Raw genomic sequence first — 18,045 nt, 5'->3', positions numbered from 1 at the left:
TAGGTATCAAGTGGAGCTGATGGCTCGTTGTTCTGGGTCATGGCGCACGATGGAACCGACGAGACGTGCAGTGGTGTCGCGATTCTTGATGAAAGTTCGCGGCGAACCTGAGTCTTGGTGTGGTGGCACATCGAGCGGGTCTCGGATTACACAACGTAACAGCCATTCCTTTTTTAAAATGACAACGCGACCATAATGACAAACGTAAACAGTTTAATGACGGACAACGCGCATCAAAAAGCACACCGCCCGCCGTTCGAATATGAAGAGGAGCCAGAGTGAGCACATTTTGTCAAATAAATACAGCACGAGCAAAACTGGCCAATAATCACACCAAGCCTAATTCGGCAGAGGTAGCCAATGGAGTGTCACCTTGTCAACAGTAACACATTTCACGGCGGCAGAGGAAATGGTTTGGGAATGTGATTATCAAACGGCGGTGACTCAATTGCTAAGCAAGTTGTTGCTTGTGACCTCAATGCGCTCAGGGATGCACGCTAACGACACTCGCTAACGGCTATTGTTGATGTCACCACCGCTCTAGAAGGAACAATGCGTCCGTTTCGCGAAATATGCGCGAGCTAGAACATTGTGTGTGTTTGTTGTTATTATTGTTGTTAACAGTGGAGGAGTTTGACGAAACTTTTTTTGGTTCTTGAACGATTTTTTATTGGCCCCACATTTGCGTAAAGGACACAAATTAGAGCAATATCAATTGATGTTAATGCGTGGGTTTGTTTTAAATGTACGTTTGAATGGGTACTTTCGTATCTATTGGACATGGAGCAAGTTAATCCCTCCCACTGTGATCGAATGATGATTTGTTACGATTTAGGGTAGATATTCGATTCAATAAAAAAATTTCATCTAATTTTTACTGCCTCATTTCTATTTTCCTGTCTGTGCAGTTCTGTCCACTCCATTGGGCTCAAATGTGCCATCGTATCTTTTTTGCGTGCCATCTTAAAAAAAATCATAAATAATCGACTTTATCTGGATCGCGAGCATTTAGAGCTGATTTTAATCAATGAAATCAATGCACGCGTACAAATGAATGTTATCGATCACAAATTAACAATTAGCGAAGCATCGATGTGAGTCAACGAGCATTGGGCAGTGCCCATCTCCATTGGTGGTCCTGAGTCAGCGGTGGAAATTCCACATTCGTTCGGCGGGAACAAGCCTTGCCCGAACTGGAAAACCACCACCAATGACTTCCTACATGCAAAGCGATCACTCGCTGCCCACCTTGGCTCCAACCGCATTGTCACAGGCACGGCACCGTGTGGCACTGTGCTATGAGCCCCAGCAAACCGAGTTTCATTCCCTGCCACGGCTATCATCAGTGGGTGAGTGATATCCCAACCGGTCCTCGGCCGGGTTCCGTGACCCCTTCACCTTCCCCGTACTGACGAGTGCGGTGAAGTATGGTCAAACAACCTCTGCGACCTGCACATCATGTGGAGGTCCACACTCTTTGGTTCTTTCGGTAAAGTCACGTAGGTAGAAAATAAACTAAACTAAATCACGACGTTTCGGGCGCTACACAAGCGTCCGTCATCAGGTGGGACAACCACAGCAAGAAACAATTGCTGAAGTGGGCTGTGGTTGTCGCACCTGATGACGGACGCTTGTGTTGCGCCCGAAACGTCGTGATTTAATTTATTTTATTTTCTACCTACGTGACTTTACCGAAAGAACCAAAGAGTATGGATCCCTACAGTCACGACAACTTCAAATCTAGATCTTCGTCAAGCGGAGGTTTGACAAAGGGGTTTGCACTCTGTGTGTTCGAAATTCATTTTTAAATAACAATGGCATCACTCTGGGTCGATTGATGCCCTCTGGACACGAGGACTCAAGCCACACACGTGGAGACAGTGCAGCACATTCTGTGTCATTGCCCCCGCCAGTACATTCAAAACGTAACTTCTATCCGACGAGGTCAGGAGGTCATCGTGGCTAATACCGTCATTGTTGCCGTCGCCGCACCTCGCCGTCGCTTCCTTCCTTCTGCCAGATGCACGTATGTTGAACTTCTTTCGCGCCGTACGTAGTCAACCGTGCTAATCGGAGGTGCGAATCACACACCCGTTGCTCTTAAGGCCTCACCACCACCACCACCAAGATCTGATTTTATTTCCTCCCCTTCGTCTCAGAGCTCTGGATGCGACTCCAGTGCTCGTCTCGGTGACCTGCCCTCCACCGGCTGCACGCACATTCCACCCAATCGCAGCATTCTCTTCTTGAATAAGCCAACAATGCTTGCCTACCCAATTATATTCTGAACTTCCAAGTTGCTTACCCGTTGATGTTGTTGAGACTCCTGGCATCATCTGTGCGCACCTCTACTCAAAAGTCCTAGGAGCTTCTTGTCTTGTCGCTCCCTCTTAGAGTCCCAGCTCTCTGACCCTCAGTTGGCTACGTAATAAATAACAGCGTTAACAAGCAGAAGCCTCATCCCAAATGTGACTCATGCCTGGACACTGACCCCCACTGTTCAATGTCAAGCTCTTGGCTCTATCTCAAAAGTGATGTCACCCTCCCTACAACACACTACCAGTCCAATACATTCCCGACGGGTGAATCCTTGCGCAGAGTGAGCGTGCGCTGGGCACATCGCGTTGTGGCCAAGGTGGCTTAAGCCACTTGCACCAGGTGGCCCCCAAGGTGGCCCTTGTGAAATGCGCGCACAGCAGCCACGGAAGGTTCATCATCGGGCTGGCGTGACGGCGAAGCAAATCGTCGCTCGCAGGGTCTGGCACGAGCGTGGGTGGGTGCAGTTCTCGCACGCATTGGCGGCACTGGTGCAGTGGTGGAAATTCCACATTCCCATGGGAAGGGTGTCAATTTAGCCACGCGCGCGGCATTTTCAATTCCGGGGCCACTTTGTACGAACAAAGTGAGTCTCGTGATGAGTTCGCGGGGTGTGTGTTTGTGCCTGGAAAAAACGCAGTCATTGGCTCGTAAACTTGTACCGTGTAACTGGTCAGCAACATGAAAGTCTTTACAGTATTTATATATTATTATTACTTTTAATGATGCAGTAGTTGATCTTTTCTCACTGAGAGCCTCCTTCTCCTCCGCGTCTTGTTCACAGAGTGAATTAGATCACTTCCCCTTGTAACACTTCGTGCCACTGTTCTCCACGCAGCACCGCTGGACTCCTGGCCAAGCGGCGTCACGAAGTCCGCAGCCAAGAGCCGGGAGAGAACGAGCGGCAACGCTTGAGTCTGGAACGGTGTTCTCTTGAACCGCGGCAGAAACAGCGGCCTGGGCTGCAAACGCAGCAAGAAATCCAATTAAAATCCGATTGATCGATCGATCGACGTCATTAAATGTCCATGGATGTCACCGACTTCCCCGATCTGGCGCTCATTTGACGACTCTCCGACCAGAGCCAGGGGCACGATCACCGGGCGCGGCGGTGGCGCGCTGGGCCCCCTATCGGGAGGTCCATGTTGAGGGCAGGGCGTGCGTGTGGTGACCTTATTTATTGGTTGACCATACTTTACCAAACCCTGTGTCAGTGCGGGTTGCTGAAGGCGGGCCAGCATAGACGTAGGAGCATAGTACAGCACAACAATGGGTTTTGCTGCCCACCTTGCAGCAGCCTGCACCACGTGTGTCCTGCGCGGTCGTCGTCCATTCAAACGCCGTCGAAGCCCAACCCTCCTGCTTAGCGTCTGAGAACTGGTGAGGTCGGCCCAAATTCTGGGTAAGTTGGTGGGCGGTAGGTACTACAGTCGGATAGAATATTGGGGATATGGTTATTGGCCTCTGCGTTGACTTATGTCGGTGCTGCCCGTTCATTGTGGATTCTCGTGCTGTGACCCTGGCTATCGCCGCCGGCTAAAACCGTCCCGTGCCCACCGCTGCAAGGGCAAGAGCTGCGTAAGTCTCGAGGCCCAAGGAGCTTTCGCGCCGTGCTGGGTGAGAGGCCGCTTGCAGCGACTTGGCAAGTCACTCTCGGGTCACCATCTTCTCCGTCGTTGACGCGACGTTCGACCTCTCGCCGCACGGATTCCCACAACGGCGGCGCGCGTCTTCACCTCGTGAAAAATCTCGCCAAACGGCAGCGCGATTCGAGAGCTATCAAACAAAACAAAAACAAAGAGAGACTCCAAGCTGAAGGAAGGAAGAAAAGGAAAAAGGCGCCGGGGGGCACTTTGGGACAGCCGCAAACGCCAGAGGGCCCTCTCGGCTCGTCGCCGCTTTGACCCGCTTAGCCCAGCTCCGGCAGCCGCCCGGGGCCGTGGCCGGCCGCCAGCAGCAGCAGCAGGCGCAGCAGCTCGCGGTCGGTGGCGTCGAGGATGCGCGGGAGGAAGAGGGCGGCCACCTGCACGGCGTGCGTCTTGAAGCCCCGCCGCGGCCGGCCCTTGCCGTTGATGGTCACGTACCAGGGCCGCCGTGCGCCGGTCTGCCCGCCGGCACCGGTGCCCTCGTCGCCGTTGCCACCGAAGGCGCGCGACGCGTACGTGTTGTATCCCAGGGCGTTGATGCGCTCCGTGAACTCGCACTCCGGGCCGAACGACGCCTGCGGCGATTGGGGGGAGGTGCGGGGAGTCGAGCGAAAGAGTTAAGACGCCGCGGAGTGGGGCCGTGCCACGTCTCACTGCTGCCCATTACTGTGGAACCGTTCGATTAGCGCGGTTGGCCATGTACGCTGCGAAAGAAGTTCAACGCACGTGGGACACACACATGGGAGAGTTGTCACGAGACGTCAGCCATTGCAGCCTCTGTATATTGTTTCCTCCTAGGGTAGTGTTGTCGATAATTACGTTTGAGATTTCCACCGGTGACCAAATGGCCCGCAATGTGTCTGGTCTCGTCACAGATCGCAAGCTAAGCGGGCGTTGAGCCTGGATAGTGCTTGGATGGGCGGCCACCACGCACAACAGGTGGTGGCGGGCCACGGAAATAAGTGGTGGCAGCAGCAGGAAAGTGCCGACTCGCACTGACCAGCGTGGTGAAGTATGGTCAAATGACCGTCAATGGATTGACAAACAAGCTGCAGAGGTGACGCTTTACCGCATCGGGGATTCATTGGAATGTCACAATCTGGGGTAAAATTAGATTCAAGAATCAAACAATTTGTCTCGTTTTTAGCGTCTCATTTGTACAATTGTGTTAGATGCAAACGCTTCTTTGCAGCCGACCATGTGCATTCTGTATTCTGTATGAATTGTAAATCCAAGCGTGATTCCTTGCATTGGAACCTTGAGTGCAAGAACACAGTCTTGTCAATTAAACTGATGCACTTTTATGAACAAATTTTTGAACACAATCGTCAATAACACTGTCGCCTTAAAATAAAATGAAAGACGTGTTAGAGGTGACGTTTCGGGCAATGTCCCTTCTTCACAGCACAGACAAACACTTCATATTTTGGGCACCTGTTATTAAGAAGGCCATTGCGAAAAACATCACTGATTGCATTTTTTTTAAGACCACAGTGTTAACCGATGATTTGTGTTGAGTTCGATTACGTTGTTTTTTTTCCTCCCCCGTCAAAAACACGCGTGCACATTTCTACACGCGCATTGCAGTGCCACTGGGCTGCACGCTGCTGACTTGCAGTATGCAGCTCAGTAGGGACCGCCCTACCCAACATGCTGCAGCCGCGACCCTCATCAGGACAAGCGGAGAAACGAACGCACAGATCAGAATCGTGATCTTCATTTAGAGGAATCCGATGAGCTATGAAGCTCTGTTTCACACACGTCCAGTGGGGGGGGGGGGGGGGGGGGGGGGGGGTTATGCATCCATCCTAAAGGGCAACATCGGTAGCCGTGGATAATTATTTTACACGCGTAAAATGTGTTTCAAAAATAACCGATCCGTGATTTGAGCCGTTCTGAAAGTAAGAACAATGATCATGTATCGAGAAATGCCTCGGGAAGAGTCTCACCACGCGTGTTTAGGAGGGTCTCGCATGGGATGCATTGGCCAATTCCATTCACGAGTGGCATGTGGGAGTACATGAGAGCACCCACAGTAAACCCACACATATGGGGGGGGGGGGGGTGGGGGGGTTACACTCAAGGGCCGCACGGATGGGCTCACAGACCCCAGTTGCTGTCCTGCCATCTCCTAGCCACCTCGTCACAGCCCAGCCGCATTGGGTGTCTAACAAATTCGCATGATCCACCAACCATTGACAAGTGTACGACACACAAGGTGATTAATTCTAGATTTGAAGCTTTCGTGACTGCAAGGATTCATATTCTTAGGTTTTTTCGGTAAAGTCACGTAGGTAAAAAATACAGCTATCGTGCTGTGACTGTTCCACCTGAAGACGGAAGCTTGTGTTGCCTCCGAAACGTCGTGATTTTTATTTTATTTTACTTTTATTAATTTCAACTTTTTTACCTACGTTACTTTACCGAAAAAACCCAAGAATACACAAGGTGATTGTCTCAACAGCAGAAGGCAAAATTGTGACCATTAGCCCGGTATTCCCAGCATGCATTGCATGTCACACGACACCACCGTGCTGCGTGTATCATGTTTGTGGTCAAGCCTTGTGTCTTGACCACAAACATGAAGAAAACACACGGGATCAATTTACATTCGCAATCATCGGCAGAGTCTAGTCGTCGTTGCCTACTGCGGCTGCCTCGTGCGTCAGGGGCTCGGCGTTGACAGGCCCTGCCCGATCACTTGCGGGCAGAGTGCGGCACTGCCTAGACGTTGGCAAATAAAGCAATGAATCTTCTTGGTTCTTTCGGTAAAGTCACGTAGAAGGGAATTAATAAAATAATAAAAATAAAACATAATAAAATAATTCTCACGACGTTTCGGCCACAACGCAAGCAGCCGTCCTCAGGTGAAGAATGAAACACCACCAAGCTTGGTGGTGTTTCATTCTTGTGACCATGGTGTTTCATTCTTCACCTGAGGACGGCTGCTTGCGTTGTGGCCGAAACGTCGTGAGAATGATTTTATTATGTTTTATTTTTATTATTTGATTACTTCCCTTCTACGTGACTTTACCGAAAGAACCAAGAAGATGAATCCCTGCAGTCACGAAAGCTTTAAATCGAAATTTAAAGCAATGAAGGCAACGCGAACACTCGATGTTGCGCGTGTGGCGAGAAGCTCGCTGAGCAGAGAGGACGGAGAGCTGCGCGCAGGGCGCTGCACGCGAAGTGTAAAGCGTCCGGATCACGCGGTGCGAGGTCGCACAATCGGCGTTGTGCTCAGCGGCGTCGCGACGGGCTGCTGCGAGATCCGACCGCGTCCGTCCGGTGCTCGCTGAGCTGCATTGGCTTCTACTCAGTGACACACAAAGCGCTTGCCACAGAATGCACCACGAGAGCATGAACCATCACGCACGGCTGCTTGGCTCGCCATCGAACGAAGACGGTCACCGCAGCGCGCGTTTTCAGATGCGCTTTCGCGGCCGTCTGGAATGCTCTCTCTTCCGATATTGGGAAGCCACTGGAGCTGTACACTTTTAAATACGCTAGATTGAAGACGCATTTCTTCAGAACTGCTTTTGTGTTGAATTTTTTGTCTTTCCCCGGTACCTCCGATTAGCACGCTTGGCTACGTACGGTGTGAAATAAGTTCAACGTACGTAGCAGCGTGTACGCTCCGCTCAGGGCTTATCAGAGGAAGCATGTTTCTGAAACCCCCCCCCCCCCCGCTGCCGCCACTACTCGAGGGAGTTTACGGAAGCGATTTGACCTCTCGACCTGGAACGTGATGCCAAGTTAAACGCCGCCGCCGCTGGGAAACCCTCCTCGGAAACTTCGCTCAGAGTGGAGCTCACGTGGGCACGGGTGGGTGGACGCAGCGACGGACGTCGCACGCCTGAGCGAGCGTGCTGGGCTCGCCGGGTAACGCGAGACGGACGCGTGCGCCCCGAGTCGCAACACAACAACGGATCGCGCCGTGCGCTAGCCACTGCCGCGCCGATCGGAATCGTCGTCGTCGTCGTCATACGCACCACCACCATCGCCACTATCATCATCATCATCAATCCCACATGCAAATCATTGTCACAATAATCATCAAACGTACCACCATCGCCATCGCCACTATCACCATCAATGCCACATTTTTATTATTGTCACAATCATCGACGTCATACGCACCACCACCACCATCGCCACTATCATCACCATCATCATCAATCCCACATGCAAATCATTGTCACAATAATCATCAAACGTACCACCATCGCCATCGCCACTATCACCATCAATGCCACATTTTTATTATTGTCACAATCATCGATGTCATACGCACCACCACCACCATCGCCACTATCATCATCATCATCAATCCCACATGCGAATCATTGTCACAATAATCATCAAACGTACCACCACCAACATCGGCACTATCATCATCAATGCCACATGTTCATGATTATCACAATCATCATAATCAGTTATTCTACAACAATAATCGCCATCATTTGCACCTCCACATTTATCATCATCACCATCCATACCACCACCACCTCCACCATCATCATCATCATCGATACGATTATCATTTGTACCACCACAAACATCGTCATAATTTACACAGCACCTCTACCGTTGCCATCGTCATCGTCATTACCTTCACATATCTATTAACAGCAAGTCAATTTCCTTTAGTTACTCAGAATATCACTGCGCAAATATCACAGCTCAAACATTACATTTGTAAAAATCAACTAAAGTTGAAAATACATGGTTACAGTTCTCAGCTCTATTGTATGTACAGTATGTTGACACTTCTTTTGCACCGTACGTATCCAACCGTGCTCTTTGACCTCTGACCACGTAAAGGAAACGAGTTAACTCTATTCTCAGAACACCTGTGCACTTGCTTTAACACGGGATCAATTACATAGAGGAACAATTGTGAACATGTATTTGGGGTCAGGGTTACGTTGCCAAAATACGATCGTGAGCAGCAGGGGTCCCATGGTCTGGATAATAATAATAAAAAAGCTGTTGTGTTAGAGAACATCTTAATTTGGAACACTCAAAGGAGGGCCGAGTAACCGAGCACTCCACTCCATCTTCATAGCAACAAACCCGGACATTTGTTCATTACCGCACGAGAGCAAGGGCTCTTTATGCCGACCGATCGCCGTGATTGTGTCACCAGGCGAGAACCCACGGAGACCTCAAGTATCTTTTGCAAGGTTGACCTCGGGGCCAAACAGGTGATGACAAACGCAAGCGTAGGTGAGGTCTGAACACGCGGACAAGGGGGGGCTGCGAGGCCTACGAAGAGAAGCTCGGTTGCTCGCCAGCGAGAGAACGCCGACTTTTGTGGAAGTCAACCACGTGCCGGCAATTACTCGCGCGATACTTTTGATCTAAAAAAAAATTAACCCGTAAAAACAAGGTTTTTCACTATAAATCCTTTATATGCGTGGCGGCTAGAGTCCTCTCGTCCTCTGGCTTGAGATGGCTGCCACCTATGGGTCAGATGATTGCCTGCCACCATTAAGCAATTGGTAATTAAATATAATTTATTTTTTCCTAAAAAGTGTACAATTTTGGAAAAAAAATTTCACGAAAATAAATGGTCACGCACAACGAGTCTGCGTGCAAAATGCAGCTCGATTGGATCACGGGAAGTGGGTTAAAAAACGACCGAAAGATTTGCACGGTCGTAAGCGCGCAAGCAAGTGATGTACAATTTTGGAAAAAAAATTTCACGAAAATAAATGGTCACGCACAACGAGTCTGCGTGCAAAATGCAGCTCGATTGGATCACGGGAAGTGGGTTAAAAAACGACCGAAAGATTTGCACGGTCGTAAGCGCGCAAGCAAGTGAACTTAATATAAAGGATTTAAAAAGGCCAGGGTGCAAAATGTAGAAGCGATCGAGTAGAAATGTGATTAGCGATTGCGCTCAAAACATTTCAGGTCGGGTATCCAAGTCTTGCTCTCTGGTCCTTTCAGTAAAGTCACGTAGATTTCCAAGTCTTGCCGAATTCTGGGATCGATTGAGACGGAACGGAATTTAATTCCCAGAGTGGCAGCCTTCGCACGGCCCCACTCTGTTGTTGAACGAGAAAAAATCACGGCGAATGCCATCGACGCGGCGACCGTCGAACATCGATCATCGATCACCCGGGTCTCCGTAGCAACACAAACGGCACCAACAGCACCAGCGAGCATTCCCAGAGTACGCAGCGTCGCGGTGCGAAAAAACGCATTTCCCGAATCTGGCTTTGACCCCTGAACCCCACGGAGAGACTCGTCTTTGACTGCGAGTGTTTTACATCTGGAATGGGTGAAACGGTTAAGCGCAGGGAACGGCTGTCTGCCTCTCTTGATCGCTTTAACAAATGCCCTGAAGCAAGTGGCCCTGCGACGCATTTGGCGACGGACGTTTAGCCGCGTTCGGCCACAGTCTCCCCTTGCGGAGGAATCAAATTCCCACGGGGTTCTCAAATCGACATTTATCCAGTGAGCAACTGGCATTCCAACAACGGTTATTTGTTGTGTTTAAATCCTGGTGTGGTATCTTCTTGGTTTTTTCGGTAAAGTCACGTAGAAGGGAAATAATAAAATAATAAAAATAACACATAATCAATGAATGACGCTGTCTTTCCGACAGACCTGTTCTTCACTTGAGGACGGCTGCTTGCGTTGTGGCCGAAACGTCGTGATAATTATTTTATTGTTTTATTTTTATTGTTTTATTATTTCCCTTCTACGTCACTTTACCGAAAGAACCAAGAAGATGAATCCCTGCAGTCGCGAAAGCTTTAAATCGAAATCCTGGTGTGGTAGTTAACTTTGCCCATCATACATTTGGGGTCAATTCAATGAATACCACTTTGTGGGGAGCTAACGTGAACACTTTCACCTGGAACCAGAAGCCCTCTGCTCCGTGCTGTCATCCCTTCATATATTTTTTTTATTGGTGTGCTTTTTGCTATTTTAGAATGTGTTTTACTATTCTAAATTCCAAAAATGGTAGACAATTGAAACCCAAGCCTCATTTGCTGCAAGGAAGCACTCAAGATTTATTTCTCGCGATCACTTGACCAGATCTCTCACATTCCTGCAGAGTCTGCTGAAGCTTTGTTCACAGAATGTGGGTGCTGGAATGAGCTCTTCCGTTAAAGGGCTTTTGCTGCCTACATTTGCAGCACGGCGCACATTTTGCTGCATCGCAACCCAACGACGCACTTCCAGGTGCAATAGCATCCCAGTGTTCCGGGGTGTACACGAGTTTACCGAAGCGTAGAGCCGTCCCTTGCTGTTCATGGCGAGAAAGCGACCAGCGAGGAGCCCCTTTATGGCCACAACTCCCACGTCCACCGATGTGATCTCCAGTATACCTGGCAAAAGACAAAGATCCGCCGTATAGCCTTAACAGAATGTTGGGACAAGTGCTGTTAGCGAGAACGTATTGAAGGCTGGCACTGTGGCACACGAGGGGTGGGTGGTCAGTAACACGCCCGGCCGTCTTTGTCTCCTCAGTAGCGATGTTTACACACCGTACCGGGTACTCATTTGAGGCTGATTCGACATAGGGGAGGCCCAGGACCAATTCAGATATTCGTCACTGGTATTGGCCGTATGCGGGAATTGAACTCGGGAAGCTGGGTTCGTAGCGCAGTGCGCTAACCGCTACAATACCACAAAACAGTCAGCCATCGCCCTCAACATCACTATCAGCGAAAGCCATATCGTAATCACCACTCTTATCATCATTATCATCACCACCATTATCATCATGATCCCTGACTTCATCATCATCGACGTGATTATAGCTGGCATCATTATTACCACCATTGCGATCATGATCACTCGATTAATTATCATCACAAGCGACATGATCACACCACCACCTCTACACCTCCATCAACAACGCGATCACAGAACAAACATCTTCATCATCACTATCATGGTGATCATCAGCACCACCATCAGCATTGCTTCTATCATCCTCATTTGTAGCTCCATTATCACCACGCAGCTCGTCGGGTTTGAGAGTGTCTTAACTATCTAAACTATGTTTTATTTCACCCTGTGAGGCCCACTGAGCGACGTAGCTCTTTTTCAGAAGCAGCATGGCCACAAATGATACTTCAACAAAGCGGCTTATCGTGTGGAAATTGGTAGCAGGTAAATCCTCTCGATGCATGTTTCTAAGTGTGGAGGGAAAAACCGGAGAACTCGCAGGAAATCCACGCGACCACGGGGAGATAAGACACGCAAACTCCAAATATACAGCAGCAGGCGTCAGGGTCGGGATGGAATCCACACCCTCCCGCATACCAGGCGAGGTAGTTAACATCTCCCCATCGCAGGGGGGTCACACGGGATGTCACAAAGCTCTGCGTGATGCACCAACCCTCGGATCACAGACGTGCGCCGCCACGGACGGATACATGATGACCTCCCATTGACGATCTAGTCAGCTCTCAGCAGCTAAGCAGGTTCGGGCCTGGCCAGCCCTGAGGCTTCCTACGGGACTATGCTGTCAGCAGAGGGCAGTGCAGTAACAATCAACAGTTGTAGTCACAACCCGTTCTGGCCAACGTCAAGGAGGATGGTCAAATCACCATCAAGGACCCGCATGCCGAGGGGAGGCCCTCATCCAGCAGTGGATTGAGCAAAGGAGCTGTGCTTCAAAAAATGTTAGCACTTGTGAGACTTTGCAACAACGCCACAAGAAATGTGCCTCTGGGCTCTGGAGACGACCTGGAGAAGATTCCAGCCATGTGTTGACTGATGGAGACTCTGACTTTTTTAAGCTATTAACATGACATTTGTTATCATGTTACAGTATATTATGCGTTCTTTTTCCATTCAAGACGATAGTCCCATATAAGTGTTAAATTGCCTTCTAAGCGCCCTGTGTAGCAACGGTGATGTGCTTCACGCACGCAATCCGGGCAGCGTCATCTCGTGGGGTCTGCAGCCCGGGACCTGCTCACACTCAGCCCATGAGCCAAGGGGAGGATGGTCGGTACGACCTGGGGAGACAGATTCCACCACTACCCCCCATAGGCAGTATCCACCACGGGCAGAGAGAGATATATATCTTAGCGCATACACAGTACTCTCTGTCTGAAATCGTATCTTATTTTTTAAAAGTTGAATTTCTTTCGCACCATACGTACCCAACCGTGCTAATCGGTGGTGCGATTAGCGCGGTCGGCTACGCAGATACCACGCGAACCATTTCTTTCACGATGTTTTTGTAAAAAAATCTTCTATTCGACACAACACAAAACCTATCGCGGTCGCGTTGCCATCGTGCGTCTCTGTCATCCGGAGATACCGTTCTTTCAGAAAATCGTCGTCAGCACTTGCCACCCACCACGCATGGGTACCGATGGAGCCACGATGTCGTTCCCCGTGGCTCAAAGGACGAGAACAACAACAACAAATAAACAGGCACTAAATTTTTACTTAAAACGTTCGTGACTGCAGGAATTCATATTATATGGTTCTTCGATAGAAAAAATAATAAAAATAAAGTGTCTTCTTGGTTCTTTCGGTAAAGTCACGTAGAATATTTTACGTGACTTTACCGAAAGAACCAAGAAGATGAATCCCTGCAGTCACGAAAGCTTTAAATCGAAAAATAAAGTGATTAAAAATATCACGACGTTTCGATCGCAGCACGAGCGGTCGTCATCTATCTCCGCGACTTTACCGAAAGAACCATCGAATAAAAGCCGGCACCACTTACTCAACACGCTGTTCCTGTCCAGGGTGCCGTCCACATCTCCGCTCGGGTGGATCTGCACGTGGAACCTGGTGGCACAGAACAGCTTCCGACGCCGTGGCGCTCCGCCCAGGTGCTCGTAGACGGGCAGCAGATCGTAGGCACGGCCGCCGTCTCTCGCGAACCGGTGTCGCTTCTCCTCCTCCTCCTTCTGCTCGACCCGCGGGACACCGGCATCGAGGCTGGTGGTGCCGGTTGGACCCCGGGTTGCGCCGTGGTGGTGCCGCTGCTGCTGCTGCTGCTGCTGCTCGGTGGAGGAGTCTGCCTGGGCAAGAGCCAAGCAGATGATGGCAATTACCAGCAGCATGGTCGTAGGCTCGAGGTGTCGTCGGGACACATGTTCGCACCCAGGTGATAGACGTGGACATCTGCCGTGAGCTACATCCATTGGCGCCTTTGCTTCATTCCTTCTCGTTCCCTCCGACAACAAAAGTTTCGCTCAATGCAACTACCGCACGAACAGCACGCAATTAAGCAAAAGTAACATTCTGTTTTAAAACAATTTCAATGTTGAGTTCTGCTTGTTTCTCGTCACTCCACCCTCATCCCACCACCCTGCCTGTCTTTCTTCGCCGAGATGATTGTCGACAAGCTGCGCGATGTCTCTGTAGTCTACCGCGTGCTGGTGCCGCCACCACCCACCACCACCCACCACCAGCACGTGTTTGTGGCACCTACGGCAGACACGTGTCTCTGAGTGACGACGGAACGGACAACGACCTCCTTGCAGCCTCAAGAGCCTGACCGCCCCCCCCCCAAACCTTGTCTTTTAAATCTCGGGCAGGGCCCACGCCGCCACCCATCGCGTGTCAAGAAGTGTCTCTCGACCCCGTGATCACACCCACCACGACCCAATAAGCACAAAGGAAGAGAGGTGTCTGTGTGTGGTGCGGTGTGTTTGAGCCCCCGCCCCCCCCGTCTTCTCCCGTTTGATCCCGGTGCGGGTGGGGTTCGTGGGGGTGGAATGCGAAGTTTGGTGGCGTCCGTCCGTCCGTTCTCCCCTCTCTCTTCTCTCTGTCATCCGCGTGTAAAGTCACCCGGGCGTCAGATTTTACGACCGAGACCAGACGAGAGAGAGAGAGAGAGGAAATTGTGCAAGGGAGGAGGAGGAGGAGGATGATGAGTCGTGCAGACGGGAAAATGCCAACGTCATTGGGGGAAACCGGCGGCCGTGTTGTTGATTCTTCTTCTCGCTGTGCGTTGTTTGGCACGGTGTCTGACGTTTCGCTCCACGAGCTGGGGGGGCTCATTCAGGAACTGTGATAACGGTGTCCCGTGCACTTATTGAGCAATGGGGGCTTCCTGATTTGACCGCGCCGTCTTTGCTGGTCAAGTGTGTGTTCGGTGGAGGAGCTCCGAATCAGGTGCTTGTTATCCTCCGGCTTCGGAGTCGAACTTCACGTCACCAGGTTCGAAGGTGGAGCGGCGTTCGGGGCGGTGGCATTGCCCTGCGCGTTGCAGTGGGTTCACACTCTCGAATCCAGCGGCCGACCTGATTAGTACTGCGGGTTTATGGACCCTAAGAGGCCGTCCATAAATGACGTCACGCGATTTTGGACGATTTCTGACCCGCTCCCCCCTTTGTCAAAAAAGTCAGACCCCCCCTCAAATATGACGTCACAAAGCTCTGCCCCCCCCACAAAAAAAAGAAAACATGCTTCAAATCGCTTTAAACTGTTGCCATTGTAGCGCGTATTTAATTTGGCGCTATTTAATTAAGTAAAACGTGTTGTCTATATTTATTCAAAGTTGTGCATTTTGATGTGACGTCACATTTCTCAACCCCCCCCCCCCTCGTCACACATCGTCACAAATGTCTGACCCCCCCACCCCCCTTAGGTGTGTGACGTCATTTATGGACGGCCCCTAACGAACACGCGCTGTCTACATCCCAGTAGATGTTTCATATATATATAAATAATAATAAAGATATCTCGTGACGCCCATTCTCAAGAGTAGGCCATTGTATGCTAGCATCAAATTGTAATAATTTCCTGCGTGAGACGACGTGAGTTGGTAACGAGCAGAGTTAAATAATAACCACTGCGCCACCAATCAATGCATCCCACGTACATACACATTGAAATTAACGAATGGAAAGACAAGGGTCGATTGCCCCACCAGACAATAAAATACTGTCTTCTTGGTTCTTTCCGACAGACCTGTTCTTCACCTGAGGACGGCTCCTTGCGTTGTGGGCGAAACGTCGTGAGAATAATTTTATTATGTTGAATTTTTATTATTTTATTATTTCCCTTCTACGTGACTTTACCGAAAGAACCAAGAAGATGAATCCCTGCAGTCACGAAACATTTAAATCGAAATTTTATTAAATACTGTATTAATATGCGTAATATTACAGGTCCATAAGCCTCTGTGTATTCCGGTGCAATGTGCCCATTTATCTGAGTCTCATCCGCAGGTTAATACGACTAATAATTTTTCATTCACCGCTGGATGAAGGCCATGTTGATCCGCGAGTGCTGTTGAACAATACTTCGGAAACTGGAACGGGTTCATAGATCACCGGTGGTAGCCGCGGCTGGGAATCGAACTCGGGTTGGTGGGGGAGGGGTTCGGATTATTGGTGCGGGGCGCTAACCACCGAGCCACCGCTCCTCCACTAATTTATAATCAGCGTGGCGTCTTCAACACCGCTCTACTGCTTCGTGTTGTTTTCCCGTTGAGTGCCGCGTTTGATGGACACTCGCATTAATGTAGTTTTAGCGGCCATATAGATCGCTGCCTGCAATCTCTTACCTTCAACCCATCAAGACAGCGCCTAATATTTGTAATATATCGATTATTGTACCTTTCGAGTAGTCGTGCCATGCATACATGGACATACAAAGACAAAGATCCCCCCCCCCTATTATAGCCTTCAACAGCCTATTTGGGGCAAGTGCAATTAGCGAGGCACCTCTAAAGGTCAGCACAACACACAGGCGAGTTGGTGGCAGGTGCCACGCCGGGGCCGCCTTTGTCTCCCCTGATGCCGATGATGTTTACGCACCGCACCAGGGATGTGTTGACCGCGGGTGACCCCCGGGACCGGACCAAGATATTTCGTCACCGAGCTTTGGTCGCCGGATTCATCGCGCAGTGCGCTAACCACTTGCGCCACCGCTCCCCAGATTATGTAATTACAAGATTCGCGTCTCCGCGCGTCTCTACCCCGTGTGGGTACACCACAAACCGCGGAGATGGAGCCATGGAACGAGCTCAGGTGTATGGCCGAGATGGATTGTGGTATACATGGGACGGCTGTGGGGCCGTCCATAAATGACGTTCACGCACCTGCGGGGGGGGGGGGGTCAGACATTTGTGACGATGTGTGACGAGGGGGGGGGGGGGGGTTGAGAAATGTGACGTCACATCAAAATGCGCAACTTTAAATAAATATAGACAACACGTTCTACTTAATTAAATAGACTTTTCTCCTGCAACATCAGAGTGCAGCGCCACATTAAATACGCACTACAATGACAATAGTTTAAAGCGATTTTAAGCATGTTTTTTTTGGGGGGGGGGGCAGAGCTTTGTGACGTCATATTTGAGGGAGGGGGGGGTCTGACTTTTTGTGACGCCGTGTGACGAGGGGGGGGGGGGGGGTAAAAAATCGTCCAAAATCGCGTGACGTCATTTATGGACGGCCCCTATGTGAAAGCAGTAACGTGGCACGGCTTTAACCCAACAGTGGATGGACCGTGGCTGACGATGATCTCGAGATTGTAGCGCTGAGACCTCTTCTTCTTAGGGACGGCACAACGCTGACTTCTAGCTTATCCAGAGAGGTCTTTAGCGGCAGCACAGATAAGGCACTAATTAAGACACGTTAGGCAAAACTATAATTAAACCGGGACACGGAATCGAAATCAAACAAAAACAACCGAAAGAGAGAAGTAACGAACAAAGCAACCGCGGCCGCGAGTGGATTAATTCCATCCACACAGTTTAAGCTCCCGCGAGAGGTAATGAGGCAATTAACACCCAGCGATTGAAGTGCACTGACGTGGCATTACCATAAAGTGACGCCGAACACCGATAAGGTCTCGCGGAAGCCCTGGACGTCGGCGTTTGTAGATAGGAGACGCTAAGCCGCTTGTGCGTGAACTCCTGGGACCATTTATTCGAGGACAGCCACACATCTTCTGGGTTCTTTCGGTAAAGTCACGTAGAAGGAAAATAATAAAATAATAAAAAATAAAACGCAAGCAGCCGTCTTCAGGTGGAGAACAGGTCTGTCAAGTAGACAGTCTGTCGTGAGAATTATTTTATAATGTTTTATTTTTATTATTTTATTATTTCCCTTCTACGTGACTTTACCGAAAG

The 18,045-nt window shown here is 50.0% G+C and overlaps 1 protein-coding gene across 1 annotated transcript; it reads right to left on the bottom strand.

Moving 5' to 3' along the window:
• Positions 1–1,725: 1,725 nt before the first annotated feature.
• On the bottom strand, positions 1,726–15,372 carry FGF3 (fibroblast growth factor 3). Its single transcript, XM_061566764.1, has 3 exons — positions 13,678–15,372; positions 11,208–11,311; positions 1,726–4,537 (listed from the first exon to the last, which is right to left on the bottom strand). The coding sequence occupies exons 1-3, from the start codon at positions 14,099–14,101 to the stop codon at positions 4,226–4,228; spliced, it is 840 nt and encodes a 279-aa protein (XP_061422748.1). The 5' UTR covers positions 14,102–15,372; the 3' UTR covers positions 1,726–4,225.
• Positions 15,373–18,045: the final 2,673 nt, after the last annotated feature.

The sequence above is a fragment of the Lethenteron reissneri genome, chromosome 37 (assembly GCF_015708825.2).
Source record: "Lethenteron reissneri isolate LAM-NWPU_2019-01 chromosome 37, ASM1570882v1, whole genome shotgun sequence".
In the NCBI taxonomy this organism is placed as follows: domain Eukaryota; kingdom Metazoa; phylum Chordata; class Hyperoartia; order Petromyzontiformes; family Petromyzontidae; genus Lethenteron; species Lethenteron reissneri.
The sequence above is the reverse complement of the archived record's forward strand: the minus strand, read 5'-3'. Positions and strand labels throughout refer to the sequence as shown.

Excerpts from the sequence above, each read along its gene's own strand:
- FGF3 (XM_061566764.1), bottom strand. The coding sequence starts at position 14,101 with ATGGATGTAGCTCACGGCAGATGTCCACGTCTATCACCTGGGTGCGAA. Across the intron at positions 11,312-13,677 it reads GGACAGGAACAGCGTGTTGA|GTATACTGGAGATCACATCG; the intron begins GTAAGTGGTGCC and ends GTCTTTTGCCAG. Across the intron at positions 4,538-11,207 it reads AGGGACGGCTCTACGCTTCG|GCGTCGTTCGGCCCGGAGTG; the intron begins GTAAACTCGTGT and ends CAATCGCCGCAG.